The following is a 24,211-nucleotide window of genomic DNA, read 5'->3' as shown; positions in this document are numbered from 1 at the left end:
AAACATTAAAAATGCTTTAGACCTTTAAAGACTAATTGCAATTTTCGAACCGATTTTATACATTTTATTTACTGAACGTGCTTTAATATTAAGATCTAAATTTGAACTGAATTATTAACCAACATAAGCTTGAAACCAAGCCTGGTATATTGGACTGATCTCTGTTGGATATACACAAAGTATAACACTGATTTTTTCAACAATAACAACACCAAAAACAATAGTAATCTAACTAAATAAAAGAGTATTTGACAAGTACCGCAAATTCTTATCGGAATTTTCAAAATTATTCCCCAAATAACATTTAACTTCCAATTTTCGTCAAATAAATTTATATACATAGCGCCATTTCAAATATCAGTATATAATTTCTGAATAAAATTAAATATTGCATATTTGAAAAATTAACATTTAACTTACAAATTACTTTCATTAGTAGTATTCCATAAATGGAACGAGAGACGAGAAGTAATTAATATGATAAGTTCCCTTTTTTAAGAATAAACATAGATGTTAATCTAATTTTTGGAGTAAATTAGAACTACGACAAACTTGTTCCTACTTTCATACGTGTGTAATCGAATATATGCTTATTTGTATTATGGATCTTTGCTACACTAGTCAAAATGAAACCAAAAACAACAATAATATGACCCTTATGGTATTCAGTACACTAACAGCCAAATTTTTCTTCTTTAAAAATATTAAATCCAGATATTTAAACTAAAAATAAAAAAAAATCTTATATTAAAACCATGTATGTACATTTATATTAACTAAATTATTATTAAATATTTTTCTTTTAAAATTAAGTTTCTACAAAAATTTTTAATATGTAAGTATTACAATTATAAATTTTATTTTTCTTTAATTCTATTTAAACATCTGGAACTGTGACATTTATTTTTTTTTTGATAACCTTTTCTTTATACCTACAATATTATATTATTATGCAATTTTTTTTAGATAATAAATCATTTAAATTTTTACAATTGTAATTTAAGTAAATATAAATTTTTTTTTAAATTTTTAATTATATAATAATTATATATTAGAAGCTGCTATAATAAAAATTAATAAGACCAGGTCAAATACAATGATTCAAGACAAAAATAAGTATATGTATGTGAAATACTTTTTGCATTTTAGTAATATCAATTTTGAAAACAGGAACAAAGGCAATTTTAAGAGTTTGTTTGAAGCTTTGATTAATTAATAATAATATATAGAACAATAAGATCTGGTATTTTCAATACACATTTATATAAAAATGCATTCATAATGTATATAAGAGTCGAAAATTTATGTCGAAAATTTGTGAGGAAAAATGTTACATCCCTCTTGTAAATCGTTTTGTATATTCAAAATTAATATAGAAAGCTACAGTACCTAATTATATTTGATATTTACTGACTAAATAATAAATTTCTTCGGAATATCAAAAATCAAAAACGAAAAATTTCATTCATCATTAATTAATTTATCATTGTACATTTATATTATTGATGTCATAATATTATCAAACCAATAATTAATTAAAATTAAACCCTTAAATCTTATCATTTACAAAGTTTATTGCATTTCAAGGTTTATAAATAAAATTTTTATTTTAGAATAAGACCGATCGATATATGCAAAATCTTTCAAAAAATGGGAAAATAAAAAAAAAAAAAAACTGAAATTTTTTGGTTATTTTCCTTTAAAGAATAAGCAATGTACTATTACTAGCTTCTACTGAACATGGAATTGCCACCGAAAAAAAGAAAATTATTTCCATTTAAAATTTATAATTATAAAATAAAAACAAAAATTAAGCCCTGTACACTGTAATTAAAGCCACAAATACGCTATAAATAATTTTTTATTTAAAGAAAATTTAATATAAGCTATTAATAGCATTGACAGATCATTGATTCAATAATTAATTATATGCACTCTGATAATAATTATTATTTTGAATAATTGTTATTTTATAGACAATTTAATATTAAATATTTATTAAAATGATTTGAAATTCTTAGAATTTTATTATCTTTATATTTTTTAATTAATTCAACCTAATTTTTCCACTAGTACTCATATATTCCTCTGTTTACGTGTATGTATTTATTTTGATATTCTTGCATGTGATGATGATAAGAAAAAAAATACGGAAGAAATACAACTGTAATATGCATTGTTATTTTGTTAGAAAAATTGTTATTTTACAAAATAGTTATAGAAATAAGGAAATTAAATTATATTGAATTTAATATTGTGTTCCATAAATATTATTGTTTTTAATCATTGAAAAATATATTGTTATTTACATATAAAACTATACTAAATATAACTTATAATTAATATGAATCACCATATTTATTAAATTGAATAATAAATACTTATAATTTGAATATTTTTCCTATGTTTCTAAGTGACAATATACTATGCCAAATTCAAAAAAATATTAGTAAATTTTTTTATGAAATTTTTGATTTGCAAACTCTCCTGCTTGTTTTACTACACAGCCAGTCAAAATATCTCTGAACCTTTCATATTTTTTTAATTTTCTTTCCATTTTTTGTGTCTTATATGAAAAAAAAAAAAGAATAATTTTACTACCGAGGTTTCGGTATGAAAATTGTTTTAACAAATAATGATCTTTCTGGTTAAAATTAAAGTTAGTTCTAGGTCTAAATTACTGCCTTAATATAACTTTGCACAGTTCTAATTAAAAACCAAAATTCAAAAATTCAACTACATATCAAAATCTCGGAAAATTCAACGTAAAATATTTAGAACTGAAAATTTCAAAAATTTTATTCTTATACATAAAACCAATAAAAAATTTCATAACACTTTAAAAATTATTGTGCGTCTATATTATATTACGCACATAAGTACTTAATATTATCATTTTAATAGTCAATAGCCACTCAATTAATGTTGATAACATTAAAATTTAAATTACAATAAAATAAATTTCTTTTTAATTAAGAACATTTAAATATATTCTTTATATTCATATAACATTTAAAATACAAAACATAATATACATATGTATACCTAGATATACAAAATTTAAATGAAAATAATTTATAAATTTATAACACTAATAACAATACAAAATCTCAAATATATTTATGAATGTATGTATATTAAAAGAACAGTAAAAAAATTTAGAGTAAAAAAAATAAATACGAAATTAAAACGAATAAACTAAACTCTGATAATCTTTTTAAATCGTGAACATACGTTTCTCTGTTTCTTATGAAATTTTTTTTATAATCGTGTATATTCGCCAAAAAATACAAATAACAATAATATACATATGTAGGAAAAAAAAGCTTTCCTTTTCGTTTCAATTCCAACATAAAATCATGCATAAAATGTACCTACAAATTTAATTGGAACAGTATATAGAACAGATACTTTAAATTCTACCGATCAGCGGATGGTAACAAATTATTATTGTTCTTGTTTGTATTGTAAAACAAAAAAAAAAGACCAAATTCAAGAGAGTTAAATTCGCATATAAAAATCTGTTTATAGAACAGTTATTATAAAAGTGTCGTTAATAAAACAACTAAAAAATTTTTTATAATTAAAAAAAAAAAAATATTAAATTTTAATATAATAATTGAAAATAATATAATTTGGAATAAAAACAAAAAAATTCATAAAATTTTAAAAAATATTTTGGAATATTAAAATAAGAAAAATTAAAATTAAAAGTAAGTGTAATTTAATTACAATTTAATTACTTATTTCTTTTATTAAATTTAATTAAAAATTAAAATATTTTTAAACAAAAATTTTATAGCATAAACAATTAAACTTCTTCAAATTAAATAGTTTTAATAAAATTTTGATAAATTTTCATTTGAATATTTAAAACAAAGAAATTTTTTTTTTTAAATTAAAATTCAGAAAAACTTACACCTACATTACATGCGTGCGCATAGTTTTCCTACTTTCGGCAAAGTATTGTTAACTAAATTACATGTTTTGTATTCAATAGTCAATTTTAAATAATAATTTGTAATAAAAATTTTAATATTAAAATTAATTTTTTAAAAAACACTTTATATTAGTGTCTTCCTTGAAAATATCCTATTCGAAATCAAATCAAAAATTTTCCAATTTTAATTTTTTTAATTTCTTAATTAGTGTTATATTGAGCTCCATTACTACTTAATTGTTTCTTTAATAACCCTTAAATAACATTGTTTTAGTGAATATAAATTTAGCAACTTGTACTTTATATTAATAAATAAAAAAATATTTTTGTTTACTATGGAAAAGTACACGTTATTTTCCTATACATTTTAAAACATAAGTAAATTATTAATCAGCGAAAAAAAAAAAAAAAATATAAAAAAAATTTTATTCATAATAGGTACTAGAATAGTATGGGTCATTTGAAAAATACAATCAAAATTTGATTAAGCACATATGATGTAGTGAAATTACAAAATATAAAATAATTAATTATAATTAAAATTATCATTAATTGTATATTATTAAAACTTATGAGTTATAATTTAATATTTAGCATTCTAAATTAACTCATGTTTAAATTTGATAATTTTATCAACTTTTATAAATATCATAAAGGTAAAATTTTAGCAACTAAAATAATATTATTAAAATTTGTGTAAGAATATTTATAATAACAAAAATGTAGAAATAAATTCTTTAATTCAAAACGTAATAAAATCAATATTATATATAATTCTTCGAAAATTATGGAAAAAAAAAATTGAACTCCTCAAAAAACAAACATATTGCAGTTATATAACAATCTCCGCACCATATTAAAACACGATTATTAAATAAACTGGATTTGATATTACGTACAAAAAAATTTATCTTTTTTAATTTAATATTAAATATTTATTATAATTATATTCCTCATAATATTTTATGATCTTTATTCTGTTTCTCTTATCATCATTTTGCTGATTAGTAACAATTCGTATATAAAACAATTGCAACAATTTTTCTAGAATAATCAGTATAATGTAGTATTATCAGCATTATGTATTTAAATATAAGTTAAATAAAAGTTTTTGTCTTTTTTGTATTTTATTACCATTGTCTACTTAAGTATTTAAATAATAATAAAATTAATTTGATTTTCTAATAGGCTTCGCATTTTAATACATTATTTTACTATTAAATAATAGAAACTAGATAATATAACCTAATAACTAATCTCAATTTTAAATCATATGCAATGTAAAAAATTTCATATCAATATAAATTTTAAATTATCATTATATAAACTTTTATTTATTTATTAATAATTCAAATAATTTATTTGTTCTTATATTTAATGGTTTTTTTTTTCTTAAATACACAATGGAATTTAAATAAAATTTTGGATTGTTCGAGCTATTTCTATTTTGTTTTAGTTAAGCACGTTTATATCACGTTTACAATACATTTAAATTTTGTTTAATCTATTATAATTAGATTATTTATTTTTGATAAATGCATAGTATAATGTACATACCTAGATTACATTAGATTTTTTAATATTAGAAAGAAATTTATAATTACTATAAATGTTACTATAATTTAAAGTCTATCACAGGCCTACCCAAATATTTTATACTAAAGATTGGTTTTTTTTTATCCAACTATCTCGAGATCTACCCATCTAAAAAAAAAAAAAATTAGATATTTAATTAATTCAACTTCAATTCATTATACCTCATTTTAAAATTAAATTTTTTAACAATTTCAAATTAAAAAGCTATAAATATGTAAGTGAGATATAAAAAAAAAATTAACAAATATCAAATTAATAAGATTTTTGGTATTTGTTTTGCCGATACAATTTTTTCAATGTTAGAGTTGTATGAAGACAGAGCTAATCTCGGATTATTGGCAAAGATATTTAGAGTATTCATGTAAAAGGCGTAACAGATACAAAGTACACCAAACCTATACAATTTCGTAACTACTCCACCTATAAAAAGGAGCATTACAATTATTTTATTTGAACGTTTCTTGAATTTTTAATATTTAAATTAATAGATTAATCGTTAAAAGGAATTTTACATAAAACAGAGTTCCATTTACACACTAGTACTTTCATCTGCTCCGGACTAGCTTCAAATGTTAATTTTTTTTTAAAAGAAACGCAACCTATTTATATTATATTTCATTATTACAAAATAATCTTTAATTAATTTTTGAATTAAACTATAATTAAACTAATTATCTTAAAATTGCAGTAAGACTGCTATTGAAAAAAAAAAAAAGACCTAACGGGAAAAAAATATATTTTTCATATTTTTATCAAAAATTGTTTTTGAAAGAAAATCTAGTTCTATATATAAAAATATTATTTTAATTATTTACAATAACAGTAAAAAAAAAGAAAACAATGTGCATTTAAAAAAAAGAGATAAGTTTCAAAAATTATGAAAGTAAATCCTTCACAATTAAAAACTTGTTTATAAAAATAACTTATTTATTTTTTTTCTTTTATTTACTTGAATTTAACGAACCAAGCTGGAGTATATAGGGTCAGTCAATATAAATAATGCACTGATAACAATTAAAGCATAAATAAAATCAGGAAATGACCTTAAGCATATTGCAAACAAACAAAAAATAACTACATAATATTTATAATAATAATTATTGATTTAATTATTATCATATTAAATTTATAGATTTGCAATACAAAATAGCTGGAATATAAGAACGACAACACATTTCTGAAAAATTATCAGAAATTTTTATATATTTTTAATTTTTATACTTTGTGTTAATGAACTAAATTTTTGTAATGTAAAATATATAAAAGAATTTATTTTACATTTTGTTTAAAAAAGTTATACAGTAAAGAAGGTTAATAATTTTAAAAAGAAAGAAAAGTATTTAATAATAATTGGGCCACAGCTATTTAATACATTTACAGCTATATTATAATAAGAAAATTCACATGAAATATCATCGGAGTGGATTTGAAATAGTTCTTCCAATTACTTCATACTTAACTAACGGGTTTTCACCATATTATGTAATTAATTGTATTGAATTAATTTTTCAAACACATTTTGTCGACAGCTTAAAAATTATACATAATTTCCTAAAAAAAACTGCCAATATTTTACTATGTTAAAACTATATTTTCAGACCTTGAACTTACCCTATAATAATATTTTTGATTTTGCAAAAATATTCCAAACTCATTTTAATTTCTTATGTCAAAAAGATAACTAGCTTAACAAAAATTATGGGTGTTATCAATATTATGATTCATTGTTCACATTCAACACAATTCTATTTGATTTAACAAAAAAAAAAAAGCAAAATTGCAATTAATTTTTAATCTTATCTTAATATTATTTAAATAGAAAGTGTTAGGGAAACATATAAAAAAAAAATTGACCTAATTTCATGTTCAATTCAATTCATTTAATCAATTAAAAATGCCTATAATTAACGTAAAATAATAATAAATTACATGTCTATAATTGATAACCCTAAATTTAAGATTAATCTAGAATTTATATTTATGTATATAATAGTTCATCCTCATTATTTATCCTATTTAATAAAAATTTTTAATGGTCGTCCATTATATAACTTTTCATAAATATATAAATTATAAGAAAAATTATAAATAATGAACAAATTTAATAATGGTCTCATGACACTTTCAGATACATAAAAAATGAAAATGAAAGTTTGTGTTATTGGAGCTGGAATAGCTGGTCTATGTTCAGCAAAAACAGCAATACAAAATGGAATGGAAGTAGTTGTTTATGAACAAGCTAATGAAGTTGGTGGAACATGGGTTTATACAGATGATATTGGAGTGAATGAATTTGGTATTGATGTACATAGCAGTATGTACAAAGGCTTACAGTAAGTATATAATCAAATTTTGGCAACATAATATAAATTAATTAAACCTACTTACATAATATATGTATGTATATATTTTTCTATCAAAAAAAAAAATTTAAAATTAATTTCTTTTCAGCACAAATTTACCGAAAGAGATTATGGGATATCCAGATTTTCCAATACCAGATCAAGAAAAATCTTATATTCCAGCATCCGATATTCTAAAATTTTTGAATTTATATGCTGATCATTTTAATGTTAAAGAACACATAAAATTTTTACATCATGTTATACGAGTTAGACCAAAAGCTAATCAATGGGAAGTTATTGTCAAAGATTTAAAAAATGATAAAGTAAATACAGAATTTTTTGATTTTGTTATGGTTTGTAATGGTCATTACCATACACCAGTTATACCAAATTATGAAAACAAAGATAAATATAAAGGAAAACAAATACATAGCCATGATTATAGGTTTCCGGATCCTTTTAAAGGTAAAAAATAATTAATGTATAACTTATTTTAACTCAATATTAATATTACCTTGTACAACTAATAAACATATTTAATTTTTTAAGGTGAAACTGTTTTAGTTATTGGTGCTGGACCAAGTGGTATGGATTTAGCAAATGAAATTTCATTGCTTGCTAAAAAAGTTGTTGTAAGTCATCATTTACCAGAACAACCAAAATCAAAATTTAGAAATAATGTTATTCAAAAACCAGATGTATTAAGAATGACTGAAAATGGTGTTGATTTTATTGATGGAACACATGATGATTTTAGTATTATATTTTATTGTACAGGATATAAATATTGTTTTCCGTTTTTAAGTATGGATTGTGGTGTACGTGTTGAAGATAATTTTGTTCAACCCCTATATAAACATTGTATTAATATTAATAATCCTACGATGGCATTTATTGGTTTACCATTTTATGTTTGTGCATCACAAATGATGGATTTACAGGCACGTTTCGTCTGTAAATTTTTCTCAGGTCAAAAAGAATTACCAAGTAAAAAAGAAATGCTTGAGGATACAGAAAAAGAAATGAATGAACGTTGGAGTCGTGGTTATAAAAAACGTCAAGCACATATGATGGGAGCCGAACAAGTAAAATTATTTAAGCCTAATTATTTATTATATATTAAAAAAAAAAACTTTTGTATTTACCTATCTTTCAGATCAACTATTATAATACTTTGTCAGAAAAAGCAGAAATTGAGAACTTAAAACCTGTGATCACAAAAATACATAATGAAAGCAGCCAACGTTTTATTGATGATCTAACGAATTTCCGTAAAGAAGTTTTTCGAATTATTGATGATGAAACATTTATTAAAATTAAATGAGTTTGTTATTATGTATATAGATAATAAGTAGGCCACTCTATACCTACATACTGTAGATCAACTCAAATATTAATATATTAATGAACGTGATGATAATATTGATATTTTCTTTTTATAAATGTGTAATTATTTTTGATATTTTTATTTTTAATTAATAAAATCAAAATTAAAAATATAAGAATTTTCATATGTTAATTTTTTTAAATGTTTTGAAGGTTGATGAGGTCGAATTGCAGAAAATTTGGAGAAGAATGAAAGTTTTTTTCATAAACAGAACTAGTTAATTAATATGAATTTACATAAGCTAACATAGTTCATCTGCAAATGACTTTCTGAATTGAAAGTAAACTTCTTTCTCAGTTTGAACAGCATGTCGAACGATTCTTCTTTCTTAAACTTTTAAGTTTATGTTTATCTTTAAGATTCCATGAATTTAGAAGGACAAATTTAATTGTTACTCTAGATATTGCAATAGTTCTTAAGGGAATGATTATTGTAGTGTATTTAAATAATCCGACATTGACTATTACAAATTATCAGAACTCAATTTTCGATTTGGTTTTTTCTACTATGTATGTAATTAGAAGTCTCTAACAATAGACCAAAGTACATACATACATACATACACGTTATGTATGTATTTATGCATGTACATATGTACATTCAAATGGTAAGATGCAAATAGTACTGTTCGCGAATAATTGCTAACACTTTAAAAATATTTAAATAAAAAATAAGTTTTTTGTTTTTTTTTTAGAATTCTCAGTTTATTATAGAAAGCACCAAATCCAAAAAAATTTATGTTCTCTTTTTCTTAAAAAAAAATTTACTAAATAAATATGTTTTATATATATATATATTATATTTTCTTTCTCTTCAATTTTCTTTTCTTTTTTTTCAAATTGCTTCACAATACAAATCAATACAAATTTTCTTTTCTTCAAATTATTTCACAATGCAAAAGTTATATGTACAAAGTTGAAATTATACAATTCAAAAAAATGATCTTTGTTTTAACAATACTTTCTTTCGGTTTCAATTATATAATTCAAAAAATTATTTCAATTTTGACAAAATGTATAACTCGAAAGTCGATACGTTGCGGTGAGCGATCTTCTATTTAGTCGTACCTCTTCTTGATGATTTTGTCCCTTTTATAATTTCTGGAACCAGCGGTTGAGTAAACGGTGAAGTTGTTCCTAGCCAGTCCCACTTTTCGGTTGCTAACGTTTTCTTCTTTTCTTTTACATAGATCATATGGTATAGTTCAACGAACCTGTAATGCAATGTATCATTCTTATATACATCGCAATACAAATTGTTGTTGTAAAATTCTACGTTTCTTCTTTTCTATTTTATGCTATTTTCCCCTTCCATTCTCCATTTCATTCACCTTCTATTTCTTTTCTTACTCTATTACACTTCCATCAATAGCTGACTATAACTCTAAACAAACTCATCTATGATCATAGGTGACAGTTGGCAGCATTGAAATATAATATTTGTGCAGAAATGATCGCTGCAAACTGTCACCCACCAGTTTTATTTATATTGTGATGTGAAGTGCAAGTTTTTTAAAGAAAGCAAAAAATCAAAATTTTACACAAAAAAAAATGGAGATTTATAGGAGCCGGAGCTCAAAAAGGAAATGCAGCAATGGAAGGAAAAAACGATGGAGGAGTGAAGAGCAACCAAAAAGTGCTGGACCGGCACTTGAAAATCCTATCTGGACTGGTAGATGCATAGCTGGAAAACATTGCAAATTCATGTAAGTATTTTATTGCAAATAAGATTACATGTTAAATCCAATATATTCAATTTTAGGTGAAGAACAAAAACCCGCTGAGTGGATTACACTGGATTATAGCAAATTTAGATAAGTATCAAAAATTTTCCTTCATATCAAGTAGTGTTTCTTTGTGGTTTTCTTTTGTTGTTTTCTTTTTAGGAAAGGAGAAAATTAACTGTGACGTCATGACGGAACATTCTCCCGGCCTTGGCATCCATGTTGAAAGATGGCAAAACAGTGACGTGCTGACGGGTTGCTGGAACATAAAAGGTGTGCTGCTGGTGAACAGTGATATTGATACCGAATTAGCCATGTTGTGATGATAATTGGTAAGTTTTCAAGTTTCGATTAAACGTTCCAAATGCAAGTTGTACCCATCACTAAAGTCATGTTCCTTTTAGGTCTTCACCTGTAACGAGAAGAGCAGAGGGATAGAAGGAAGAAGTTATAGCGCTTTATCTCGCTTTCCGGAAATTCAGGAAGTGGGACGAATTAGGATAAAGAAAAAAATCTATTAGTAATAAGTTAACTAACAAATTAATTTAAGTGTTACTAATTTTAAATTTTAAGTTAAATTTAAGCGTAGGTTAGAAATGTTTGTATTAGGTGCCTCTAATTCTTTTTTTTTTTTTTTTATCGTTAAGTAGCGCAAGTTAGGTGCTATTAGGTAGTGCGATGTTAGGTGCAACTCGGTAACGTTAGGTTGCGCGATTTCTTCCTGTTTTTTTTTTTTTTCGTTTTATTGCGTATTAAGTGTAGTGCCAGTTGCGTACGATTAGATAACGATACGTTACGCGATTTTTTTTTGTTTCTCAAAAATGCGATTAATCGGTCTCGATTGATTGCGTTTCGGTTTCATCATAATTTTCCATTGTATCTACTGGTAGTAAACATATCTTTGCAATCGAACGCTTCAACATATTATCCTTCGTTTTTAACGTAACAACTCGAACAAGTCCATCGGGACCAGGATGAATTTCTGTTATTCGACCCATCAACCATCGGCTTGGTGGCAACTTCTCGTCCCTAAGTAAAACCAAATCACCAATTTTCATGTTTTCAGTCCTTTTAGTCCATTTTGGACGCTGCTGCAATCGGTATAGGTATTCTTTATTCCAACGTGTCCAAAAGGTTTGATGCAATTTTTGCAATAGTTGCCATCTGTTCAATCTATTTTCGTTTAAATCCAGCAAAGAAGGCTCAGGTGGTGTAATAATTACATCACCAGTCAGGAAATGCCCAGGTGTTAGGGCCGTGCAATCGTCTGGATTTCTGCTAATTTCACAGAGAGGTCTAGAGTTTAGGCAAGCCTCAATCTGAGTTAGGACCGTTGAAAACTCCTCATATGTCAACTTCGCATTTCCGAGTATTTTTTTAAGATGCTGCTTTGTAGAGCGGACACCAGCCTCCCATAATCCGCCAAAGTGAGGCGAACCAGGTGGTATGAATTTGAAAACCACCCCCTCACGTTCGTGTACTTGTGCTAATTCTGATTTTAATTGCTGTAACATCTGTTTATGTTGTTTTGCAAGCTCTTTGCTAGCGCCGACCAAATTAGTACCATTATCGCAATAGAGTACCTCGCACCTGCCGCGTCTGCTACTGAATCTTCTGTATGCTGCGATGAATCCCTCACTGCTAAGGTCCGTGACCAGCTCGATGTGTATGGCCTTAACTGCAAGACATATAAAAATAGATATGTACGCCTTATATGTCCTCGTATTTTTGCCTTTATGAGTTCTCAATTCAAATGGCCCGCAATAATCAACGCCAGTATGTGTAAATGGCCGACTGGCCCTAACTCGAAAAGCAGGCAAGTCCCCCATGAGCTGTTTTTGAACTGCAGCCCGCTGTCGATAGCACGTGACGCATTTATGTATTTGTTGTCGAATTTGATCTCGTGCACCAATGATCCAAAACTTTCTATTTATTACGTTGAGCATAAGTTGAGCACCACCATGCAAAGTTTCGCGATGAATTTTTTCTAAAAGTAGTCGCACAAAATGGCTTCTATCGGGCAATATAATCGGAAATTTCTCATTGTAATTCAAATCTGCGTGTCGCAATCTGCTACCCATTCTCAATATTCCATTTTGATCCAGAAAGGGATTAAGCCTCGTTAAACGACTGTTCGTATGAATAAGTTTCTTTCTCCGCAATTGTGTCACTTCTTGTAAAAAATGTTTATGTTGCACTATTTGTATCCACATCTCCACGCTAGCGTTGAATTCTGACACCGATATAAATGTATTGCAATTTAGATTTCTCTTGGTTACCTTGGCGATGAATCTTTTGATGTAACTCGTTACATTTATGAGTTTTGTAAATGATGAATATCGTGTTTCCAATTCGTGAATCTCGTTGCATTCTTTATCATTTATGATCGTGTTGTGACACAGAGTCGATTTTCGTATCTCGCTATCCGTATCATGAAGTAGTATTTTAGTTGGCCAGTGTGACTCGGATTTCTGTAACCATTCTGGGCCGTTCCACCACATTTTGAAGTCTATAAGATCTGGTGGATGCATTCCCCGTGAAGCACAATCTGCTGGGTTTTCCTTTGAGGGCACGTGACGCCATATGTTTTTGCCTAATGTGTGATGAATCTCAGCGGTCCGATTTGCTACAAACGTGGTCCATTTGCTCGGGTGAGCCCGCAACCAAGCCAACACGATCTCTGAATCCGTCCAAGCTTGCACCTTCGATATATTTTCAATTTTCAATACTCGCTGGACATATTTCACAAGTTTCGCCAATAATGCCGCGCCGCTCAACTCTAGTCTTGGCAAAGATATTGTTTTTATTGGAGCCACCTTTGATTTTGCAATTAACATGCTAGTTTTTCGGCTTCCCTTTTCGTCTATGACAACCAGGTAGACCACCGCAGCATACGCCTTTATCGAAGCATCACAAAATCCATGTAATTCTATTTTATTTGCTGATGTTGAATAGTAGAACCACCTGTTTATACGTAGTGCTTCCAGATGAACAAGAGTCTTCCTGTAGATCTGCCATTCATCGTGCAAGCTCCTTTCTACCTCATCATCCCAGCCTGAACCCGAAAGCCATAATTTTTGTATCATTATCTTGGCCATAATGATACAAGGTGCCAACCAGCCGAGAGGATCGAATAGTTTTGAAACCTCCGACAATATTGTTCGCTTTGTCCATTTCTGTGAATCATTTTCCAGTAGGGAAATTTTATACGAAAATTGGTCGTTTGCTGGATCCCATTGTATGCCCAATGTTTTCACGGTTTCAGCTTCTTCAATTTTTAAAGGCCAATTGATTTCTCGATGTTCTTGTGGAAGGGCTTCTAGTAGCTCAGCTGCGTTTGATGACCACTTGCGCAATGAGAATCCGCCCGAAGTCATCATGTTCAATAATTGTTTTTGCATTTCCAATGCCTTTTCGATAGAATCCGCACCCGACAGCAGATCATCCACATAAAATGAATCCAACGTTATTCTTGATGCAATAGGATAGTTTAACTTTTCATCTATCGCCAACTGTTTTAATACTCGTGTTGCTAGAAACGGTGCTGATTTTGTACCAAATGTTACTGTAGTTAATTTGTAGTCCCGAATTGATTGACTCGGAGAATCTCTCCAGACTACTCTTTGATAATCGGCATGTTGCGGTGCGATTCTGATTTGCCTATACATCTTCTCCAAATCTGCTGTAAATGCAATTTTATATTTTCGAAAACGTAATAGAAGAGTAGATAAATCATCTTGTATGACCGGGCCCTTTAATGTTTTGTCATTTAATGATGAACCATTTGAAGTAGGCCGTGATGCATCAAAAACCACTCGTAGTTTTGTAGTTGAGCTACTTTCTTTAATGACGCCGTGATGTGGCAAATAATTCGAGATGATTTGTTGTCGTTGATTTTTTAATTCCATTGAATTCACTTGCTCCATATGGTTCATCTGCAAATATTCAGCTATGCACTTGTTGTAGTTGTCTTTCAATACCTCATTTTTTGAAAATTGCTTCTCCATGCCGAAAAGCCTGGCAATCGCAATGTGTCTCGAACTTCCAAGTGATATGGGACGCTCATCTGGTATAAAAGGTAACTCAACCTGATAGCGTCCATCCTCAAGTCTACGAAATGTTTCAGAAAAATGCTTTTCACATAATAATTCTTCTTCTGTATATATTGTTTGTTCCGGTACTTCTTCTAACTCCCAGAACCTTCTGATACTATCATCCAAATCGGATTGGATGTGGAACGTCTCTGTTGATGTCGTGTTGACACTTTGTTGATCGACATTGCCCGTTATGATCCATCCAAAAATAGTTTTTTGAGCAATTGGTGCACCAGGGGGACCCTTTCTTAGTCCCTCCAAAATAATTTGGCCAAAAATGTCTGCTCCGATGAGTACATCTATTTTTCCCATCGCAAAATAACTTGGATCAGCTAGGATCAATCCGTCTATGTGTGACCACTCCTTGGTTTGAATATTACGCTCTGGTAGCAAGTTGGTCAGTTTCTTGAGAACCAATGCCGAAGTTCGCACCTGCTTGGAGTCTCCTAGATCTCGTATAATGACATCCACTTTTGCTAGTGATTTGCCAATGTTGCTTTGTGATACACCGAGTATATTTGTTATTGTTCTGTTTTTTCGTAATTTCAAATTCTGAACCGCTGATTCGGTGATGAAAGAACTCTGCGAACCAGGATCGATTAGAGCTCTCGCCCTCTGATAGCGTCCCGTTGCTGGACATACTATTTTAATGCACGCAGTGGCCAGTAGAACCTGTCGTTTGTGTGCATCCGATGTGCCGCAAGTGTGAACATGGCTGTTGCTGCCGGGTACGAACGCTGGCGCCAATGACGAAATTTCACCCGCCGTGGTTGGAGGTGATGGATCATGTGAGACGTAGTGCGCACGTACTTGTGACGCGACTGCGGTCTGCTGCTGTCGCCGTGATAGGCTTCGATCCCCAATTTCTTCGTTGTCCCTATGCAATAGGGTATGATGTCGTTGATGACATTTAAAACAACTCTGTTGACTAGGGCAAGTGGTCATCATATGTCCAGAATTAAGACAGTTGATACACAATCCCCTACCTTTAACAGCTTCCAATCTTTTGTTTTGTCTTAATCCCAAAAATCTTTTGCATTGCTTCACCTTGTGTGGGCCCCGACAAATAGGGCAAGGTGAGTTACTATTCGCCGTTGCATCCGTAGCAGCATGCAAAGCGCAACTATTCCTGTGCTTACTAGCTTCGTTTTGTAAAGGTCTATAATGTGATGAAGATCGCCTCGTTGATATAGCCTCCAATGTGCGAAATCGAGTTTCAAGGAAACTTTCCAATTGTCGCCAAGTTGGTAATTGATTCTCCGCGCTGACGCTCTGTTCCCATAGCTGATGTGTCTCGGTTGGCAGTTTTTGCACGATGAGATAAACTATTATAGGATCCCAGCCCTCCACATCTATTTGTAGATTCTTTAATGCCTGTAAGCATTCATTAGTAGTGTCCAGTAATTTTTTAACTGCCGTAGCCGTCTCCTGATTTACAAAGCTTTGATTGAGCAGCAATTTAAGTTGAGTATTAACTAATACTCGCTTGTTGTCATATCTTTCTTTCAACATGTTGAATGCGGCAGCATAATTATCCTCTGTTACTTGAAAGGCTCTCAACAAATGCTCTGGTTCACCGGAAAGGTGCAATTTGAGGTACTGTAATTTCTGGACCGCTGGAATCATCTCATTATTATGGACCAAAGATTTAAAAAGATCATAGAACGAAGGCCACTTTTGATAATCGCCGTCAAATTTTGCCAAGGTGATTTTTGGCAAATTTATTGAAATATTGGGAACATCCACCCTTTGGCTAATACTTTGATTTGGGTCCATCTTTAGCTCCGGTGGTCTCTCTGGGAATTTGGTTTTCATTTCAGCTTCTATCATTTGATGTTTATGTTGATAAAATGTTTTTATTTCGTTGAAAACGCTATTTTCCAAGTAAGGGTACTTCACATTGTCTGCATTTTTGTCAGTGTATGATGCAACCAATATTTGTCTATGTCTCTTCTTCAGCTCCGCATACAGGCCCCCTATGTCATCTAGAGCTTCCCTGTAAAACGCCTTCGGCTTGCTTTCACGTGTGTCATCCAGAAAATGTGAGACTATTTCCTCGATCAAAAACTTGTCCGCTAATTGAAGCTTAATTAATTTGTCCATTGTATATAGTTTCAAAAAAAAAGTGTGTCACGAAAATATCCTTTTACGTTAATGTAAAAGGAACAAAATACAAAAGTAAACGAATACGGGCAATAAAAAAATAAACGCTTATTGTTAATCAAACGAATAATTTTATTCAAGAATTCAGTTAATTTTTGCCTTGTACAAAGTTTTTATTTTGTAGAAAATTTATATATTTTTTTTTTTTTTTACAAGTTTACCGAAAAATAATCCATACCGTACAGTATTAAATTAATTTTAATTATATTACAATTCACTTATTTCACACAACACTTTCAATCAATTTATTGCACAATTCTTGCCTTAAAAGTTGTTAATTCATGAATTCACTTTTTAAAAAACGGAATCTCCGCGCGAAAAACAACGCTTCTATTGTTCAAACAAATAATCTTAAAATGTTGTTGAATGTTAGATTAGTAATATGTGCAACCACTAACGATAAAGTTATGATCCCTTAATTAATTTTTTTTTTTTGTAATTTCAATTATAATTATTACCGCGTTCTGATTAAATCGCACAAGATAACTTCAACTCTAAAATCCTCTTTCTTTTATTATTTTTTTTTTTTTTAAATAATCTGTTGCCTCAAAAATATAAATAAATTTATTCCATCCATCCAAAAAAAACAATGTCCACAAATCAATTAGACACCACACAAGCAATCCAATTTCATTAAAAAAGGTTGAACAAAACATATAATAAAATCTTCAACCAAAATCTCAACAAAAAGAAGAAAATATTTTTCTCAAAAAAAATTGGAACGGACTTACTTAATTTTCTGTTAGCCAGCCACTTACTCCAGAAGCACTTACTCCGCTTATTCCATTGGCGCGAAACGCGAACCGATACCGAAACCGTTTTGCACTACTAGCTTCAAAAAATTCACACAAAAAAAAAACACAATGTTCCCTTCTTATATATTTTCTTTTTTTTGTTTGTAAATCTTAATATTTTACACTGTTCCCTTGCAACAAAACTTAAATATATAATGGTTCATTAATATTTTTTTTCGAATGTTTTAAGCACCACCTTTTTTTTTTTATATATATATCGCACTACCACCTTTGTCTATGGTCTATTTTAACACCAATTTATTACACAACACCGTTCTTCATTTAAAGTATATAAGTTTAATTTTACAATAAAAAAAAAGCCAAGTTTCTAAATTCAAATTTGCCTCTAAAAATATCCGGCTCGAAGGACCAAAAAATGTTCGCGAATAATTGCTAACACTTTAAAAATATTTAAATAAAAAATAAGTTTTTTGTTTTTTTTTTTAGAATTCTCAGTTTATTATAGAAAGCACCAAATCCAAAAAAATTTATGTTCTCTTTTTCTTAAAAAAAAATTTACTAAATAAATATGTTTTATATATATATATATTATATTTTCTTTCTCTTCAATTTTCTTTTCTTTTTTTTCAAATTGCTTCACAATACAAATCAATACAAATTTTCTTTTCTTCAAATTATTTCACAATGCAAAAGTTATATGTACAAAGTTGAAATTATACAATTCAAAAAAATGATCTTTGTTTTAACAATACTTTCTTTCGGTTTCAATTATATAATTCAAAAAATTATTTCAATTTTGACAAAATGTATAACTCGAAAGTCGATACGTTGCGGTGAGCGATCTTCTATTTAGTCGTACCTCTTCTTGATGATTTTGTCCCTTTTATAATTTCTGGAACCAGCGGTTGAGTAAACGGTGAAGTTGTTCCTAGCCAGTCCCACTTTTCGGTTGCTAACGTTTTCTTCTTTTCTTTTACATAGATCATATGGTATAGTTCAACGAACCTGTAATGCAATGTATCATTCTTATATACATCGCAATACAAATTGTTGTTGTAAAATTCTACGTTTCTTCTTTTCTATTTTATGCTATTTTCCCCTTCCATTCTCCATTTCATTCACCTTCTATTTCTTTTCTTACTCTATTACACTTCCATCAATAGCTGACTATAACTCTAAACAAACTCATCTATGATCATAGGTGACAGTTGGCAGCATTGAAATATAATATTTGTGCAGAAATGATCGCTGCAAACTGTCACCCACCAGTTTTATTTATATTGTGATGTGAAGTGCAAGTTTTTTAAAGAAAGCAAAAAATCAAAATTTTACACAAAAAAAAATGGAGATTTATAGGAGCCGGAGCTCAAAAAGGAAATGCAGCAATGGAAGGAAAAAACGATGGAGGAGTGAAGAGCAACCAAAAAGTGCTGGACCGGCACTTGAAAATCCTATCTGGACTGGTAGATGCATAGCTGGAAAACATTGCAAATTCATGTAAGTATTTTATTGCAAATAAGATTACATGTTAAATCCAATATATTCAATTTTAGGTGAAGAACAAAAACCCGCTGAGTGGATTACACTGGATTATAGCAAATTTAGATAAGTATCAAAAATTTTCCTTCATATCAAGTAGTGTTTCTTTGTGGTTTTCTTTTGTTGTTTTCTTTTTAGGAAAGGAGAAAATTAACTGTGACGTCATGACGGAACAAGTACAGTTAACTTTTTCAGATCAATCCTCGCTTACTAAAATCATACTTTGGAGATCTTATTATAATTTTTAATGGAAACTTGAATATGTATGCATGTAATAAATACATACCTACTTAGTGTGATATTGAATTTTCTATTTCTCAAAAATATATTTACATACATACCCTTAGTCAAATCTTTAACATTCTTCAGGCTCCAACTGATCTAAATGTTGAATTATTCGTTTCTTAAAGCCACTTCATATTTGATAGCAATTGATTCTTCGAAAACTGCAATATTTCCAAAAATGTTCGATGACTTAGAGAACTTCATAAAACTATGTTCTTATGATGTTGCATGTATTACTGTATAATTGGGAACAGTTACATATATTTCTGCCTCAGTCCTAACACGACGTTGCTTATTTAATTCCACATATCAAGTTTTTGTTTCATATATCTACCAATTCCAAAGAGGCTTCAGGTGTTTTCGTTATTTTATGAAAAACTTGTAATTGTTCTTTTAAATCTTCAAGGAATAAAATTGCCGCAATTTTAAATAGCTTATATAATTCAAATGAAATTTAAATCCGTTAAAGGTTTAACATATTGAAAAAGAAGCTTTTAAAAGAACTTGTCGTCGAAAATTATACAAAACAGTGTTACCAACTAATTAGAAATAGCAACAACCAATAAATTAAAAATATTAAAGGCAGGAGAATGTTGCTTCTTTTTCTTTGCAAACTGAAAATTTTTTTATGGATAATTGTCAAATTGAAATGGTTAGTTCATCTATCGAATCTATCGAAAAATATAATTTATGTATGTATATAGATACGTACATATAAAAATGAGTTTTTTTTTTAATTATGATAATCTCAAATAACTTATGACAGACAGTTTCGTATGAATGGTAAAAAAATTATCATTTGTATCAATCAATTGTAACAACAGTATCACTAGATATCAAGAATAGTATCAACTTTTATTCTCGATTCGAAAATTTATTAAGTTTGTCGTTTATTGTATTTCTTCTGTCGCAAGCTGAAATTGCTTCGAATGACATTTTTATACGAGGAGCGACAACAATTTTCTTAAAATTAATCAATTTAAGAAAGTGGTATGACCATTTGCCGTCGTTCTGAATGTTTCTGTAAAACTTTTGTAAAGATATATACCTTTTTTTTCTTGAGCATTCACTGAAAAATGTTTGACATTTTTTTTACATAGGCTTTATATCGATCGGAAAATTTTTTTTTTACATTTACGCTTTGACAAATAAAAATTTTGAAAAATAAAGACGTAAAAAAATATTCCAGAAGCTTATATATTTTTACAAAATTTGGACAAATATTGAAAACATAAAAAATTAATGCAATAAATATATTGACATTTTAGTCCTGTTATTAGTTCAAACTTTCATCTTTTAAAATTTTTTTAAAGTAAGCGAACAGACCTTACTATTTGTCAAATTGTATAAATGGCAATACTCTTTATGACATTTCTATTGTGAATCATTGACTCATGTAAATTAATTGTTTCTTTTTACTCAAACTTTCAAAGTGTAGACTTGTTTTATTTTTGTCGAGCTCACGTTTCGTGTCAAAAAAAGGACTTAAAAGTAAGTAATTTTAATAATCATATCAATTTCATATACATAAACTTCCAAAAATCAATTTCAATGCATTTGTATAATTTTTAAGTGAAAGATTAATGAAATATTTTTGGATGTTATTTGTATCATTCATACGTGTAATGTTATGAAAACATTTTTACTTGTAGAATGCGTTACGTAGCCGCATATATGCTAGCCGTTTTAGGCGGAAAAGAAAATCCTGCTGCAGCTGACATTGAAAAAATCCTTAGTTCTGTTGGTATTGAAGCTGACAAAGAATGCCTAACAAAAGTAATTAAAGAATTGAATGGGAAGAAAATTGATGAACTCATTGCACAAGGACGTGAGAAATTATCTTCAATGCCGGTTGGCGGTGGTGCTGCAGCTGCAGCATCAGCAGCCCCAGCAGGTGATTCAGGAGCTGGAGATGCTAAAAAAGAGGAGAAAAAAGAAGAGAAAAAGAAAGAAGAATCGGAATCTGAAGATGACGATATGGGCTTCGGTCTCTTTGATTAAATGTAAACAGGTAAATAAAACAAATCAAGCAAAAATTTAATGAGTAAACTAAATTCATGATGAAATAATATTATACCATCTTTCGACTGAAAAAAATTGATGTTAATTCTTTACTGATAATACTCATACGTACGCACATATAACACAAACAAAATGAAAACCTATTGGTAAGCATCAAGACTAATCACTTTTTTTTTTCAATTACAGGTCCAACTACAAATTTTACAAAAACGTTATTTCTATGAAATAAAGTATTGTTTAACTTAAAACAACTAGAAAAGCTTTATTATTTGTTTTGGGATAGTATTGGCGAAAGATTAAGAGGAAAGAATTGAACTCCAAGTCTTTGAAAAACCTTTGAAACTACACCCGTATTCTGTTAGTCATTTCACTTGGGGTGAGAGAATATTATTGAAAAGAATTTTATTTTAGTATAGGATTTCGAATTTGGGAATTCACTTCATTTATAAAATTAAAGATTTTCAAATACCAACCCATTCATGTGCTGTGACTAACAGAAAATAGGTTTAAAAAACATTTGTATGAAAATGAAGCTGAAAATAATAGTTCAGTTTTGACACTTTAATTTTATTCACATTTTCCGACTTGACATGCATGCATTTACCATGATTTAAAATTGGAGAAGCCTTCAATCGCTTTTCTCTTTTTAACAACTGGTTCCTTCACTTCATCTATTGTCTTTGTACTCCGTATTTCGTATTTCTTTTTAATTTCTTTTATATCCAAATATTTTCCAACTCCTTGACGATGAACAGTTAATGTTTGGGCTTGTTTTTTTACATCCTTTTTTGCCATTTCCTCTGCTTGCTTTTTAGCTTCCTCTTGACGTTCTTTTTCTAATTGTTCTTCGGCTTCTTGAAAAGGATCAACAAATACATGAGCTTTTTCAATATAAATGCCTACAATAGGTCGATCTTTATTGTCAACTTCAATCTTTTCGATATTATTTAACGTATCGATTCCACCAACAAGTTTTCCAAAAACTGTATGTTTACCATCAAGATGTTTACAGGAACGATATGTTATAAAAAATTGAGATGAATTTGTGTTTGGCCCAGAATTAGCCATTGATAATATTCCTCTACCAGAATGAGATAAATTTGGACGAAATTCGTCTTCAAATGGTTTACCCCAAATAGATTTTCCACCAGTACCTGTTGCAGTTGGATCACCACCTTGAATTATAAAATTTCGTATAGAACGATGAAATGCAGTATTATTGTAATAACCATTTGAACAATGTTTAATAAAATTTTCGCAAGCTCTTGGCACCGTATCACAATGCAATTCAAAATTTAATTGGCCAAAATTTGTACTTAAACGGACATATCCCTTTTTTTTTACTTTTTCATATTTAACTAAGCTTTCCTCAATTATTGCCGGCTCATGATTAATTACAGGTTCCATAGCTGTTGAAGTGAAACTTGCAGCAACGGCTCCTGTTGAATAATGAGCTGCATTAAATTTATCTGCTACAGGTTTTTCTTTTATTGCCTTTTCTTCAGGTTCTTTATAATCTTTAGCCAATTCTAATAATGTTTCCTTTGTCTCTAAATTCATAGATTTTATCTTCTTTTTTGGATCACCTTTCTCCTTAATCTCCTCTTCAGTAAGCACTTTCAGATTCTTTTTTATATGATAAAATTTTGTTATATCAAACTTTTCTAAATTATTTGGGTCTTGTATTGTTATTAAATTCTTTCTTTGAAAAGGTGTGTCGTCAACTAAATCCTTCCAATTTTTTGTTTTAATATTAAGCTGTTCAATAGCTTCCCAAGAAAATACATTTCCACTTTCTGCAACCATAACAATATGAGAATTTTTCGTAAATGGTTTAAATAAAGCTGGACAATGATATTCATCATCATTGTTCTTATAGAATTTCATTTTAATTAAAGTTTTTCCATCCAGTGGTTTGCCTGAAATTGGATTAACTTTAAAGTTCTTCAAAAAATCTATTATTGCCTGTAATTCATAACAATTTCCATCTAAATCGCAAAACGGATTTTCAAATGGTACCATTGTAATACAACAGTGATCAAATGGTAATCGTTTAAATTTAATATGTTCATTTTCCAACGATTCTGTTTTTTTTCCTCCGTAAAACTCAGACCATTCAGTGTACGTTAAGTACCTAAAATAAACTCAAATCAGTAAAATAAGAAATGAAATTTTGCATTTAACTGACATTTTGTCCTTTTGATGTTGCCTTTTTCCCATTTTTTCGTTTCTCTAATTAATTTCCTTTTCTTAAATTTTTATTTATATTTTGTCAATAATTCTATTTTGCACTTTTTTCTACAAAAATATATTTTGATAAACGTCACTTTGTCATAAAACACTTTTCTTGACAAAGTAAATT

At 28.6% G+C, this 24,211-nt stretch overlaps 4 protein-coding genes and 1 non-coding gene across 5 annotated transcripts; 3 read left to right on the top strand and 2 right to left on the bottom strand.

The window, feature by feature from the left end:
- Window positions 1–3,388: 3,388 nt before the first annotated feature.
- On the top strand, window positions 3,389–9,380 carry LOC129615969 (senecionine N-oxygenase-like). The gene is made up of 5 exons (XM_055531413.1): window positions 3,389–3,713; window positions 7,665–7,869; window positions 7,988–8,346; window positions 8,431–8,966; window positions 9,038–9,380. Exons 2-5 carry the CDS (start codon window positions 7,676–7,678, stop codon window positions 9,203–9,205), a joined length of 1,257 nt encoding a protein of 418 aa, XP_055387388.1. The 5' UTR covers window positions 3,389–3,713; window positions 7,665–7,675; the 3' UTR covers window positions 9,206–9,380.
- A 2,438-nt stretch (window positions 9,381–11,818) lies between these two features.
- LOC129615957 (uncharacterized) lies at window positions 11,819–17,188 on the bottom strand. The gene has a single exon (XM_055531399.1). The coding sequence runs from the start codon at window positions 17,186–17,188 to the stop codon at window positions 11,819–11,821; it is 5,370 nt and encodes a 1,789-aa protein (XP_055387374.1).
- Window positions 17,189–21,198: 4,010 nt separating this feature from the next.
- LOC129615970 (60S acidic ribosomal protein P2) lies at window positions 21,199–22,100 on the top strand. Its single transcript, XM_055531414.1, has 3 exons — window positions 21,199–21,318; window positions 21,480–21,838; window positions 22,036–22,100. The coding sequence occupies exon 2, from the start codon at window positions 21,481–21,483 to the stop codon at window positions 21,826–21,828; it is 348 nt and encodes a 115-aa protein (XP_055387389.1). The 5' UTR covers window positions 21,199–21,318; window position 21,480; the 3' UTR covers window positions 21,829–21,838; window positions 22,036–22,100.
- On the top strand, window positions 21,880–21,953 carry LOC129615972 (small nucleolar RNA Me28S-Am982). Its single transcript, XR_008697497.1, has one exon. It is a non-coding gene; the product is annotated as a small nucleolar RNA Me28S-Am982 (small nucleolar RNA).
- Window positions 22,101–22,401: 301 nt separating the features above from the next.
- On the bottom strand, window positions 22,402–24,172 carry LOC129615967 (RING-type E3 ubiquitin-protein ligase PPIL2). The gene is made up of 2 exons (XM_055531410.1): window positions 24,038–24,172; window positions 22,402–23,983 (listed from the first exon to the last, which is right to left on the bottom strand). Exons 1-2 carry the CDS (start codon window positions 24,067–24,069, stop codon window positions 22,450–22,452), a joined length of 1,566 nt encoding a protein of 521 aa, XP_055387385.1. The 5' UTR covers window positions 24,070–24,172; the 3' UTR covers window positions 22,402–22,449.
- Window positions 24,173–24,211: the final 39 nt, after the last annotated feature.

The sequence above is a fragment of the Condylostylus longicornis genome, unplaced genomic scaffold (assembly GCF_029603195.1).
Source record: "Condylostylus longicornis isolate FDR11 unplaced genomic scaffold, ASM2960319v2 ptg000155l, whole genome shotgun sequence".
NCBI lineage: Eukaryota > Metazoa > Arthropoda > Insecta > Diptera > Dolichopodidae > Condylostylus > Condylostylus longicornis.
The sequence above is the reverse complement of the archived record's forward strand: the minus strand, read 5'-3'. Positions and strand labels throughout refer to the sequence as shown.

Bases quoted from the DNA above. Each gene is read 5' to 3' on its own strand.
- LOC129615969 (XM_055531413.1), top strand. From the start codon at position 7,676: ATGAAAATGAAAGTTTGTGTTATTGGAGCTGGAATAGCTGGTCTATGT. The intron at 8,347-8,430 runs GTAAAAAATAAT...TAATTTTTTAAG, and splicing joins GTTTCCGGATCCTTTTAAAG to GTGAAACTGTTTTAGTTATT. The intron at 8,967-9,037 runs GTAAAATTATTT...CCTATCTTTCAG, and splicing joins ATATGATGGGAGCCGAACAA to ATCAACTATTATAATACTTT.
- LOC129615957 (XM_055531399.1), bottom strand. From the start codon at position 17,188: ATGGACAAATTAATTAAGCTTCAATTAGCGGACAAGTTTTTGATCGAG.
- LOC129615970 (XM_055531414.1), top strand. From the start codon at position 21,481: ATGCGTTACGTAGCCGCATATATGCTAGCCGTTTTAGGCGGAAAAGAA.
- LOC129615967 (XM_055531410.1), bottom strand. From the start codon at position 24,069: ATGGGAAAAAGGCAACATCAAAAGGACAAAAT. The intron at 23,984-24,037 runs GTCAGTTAAATG...AGTTTATTTTAG, and splicing joins CAACATCAAAAGGACAAAAT to GTACTTAACGTACACTGAAT.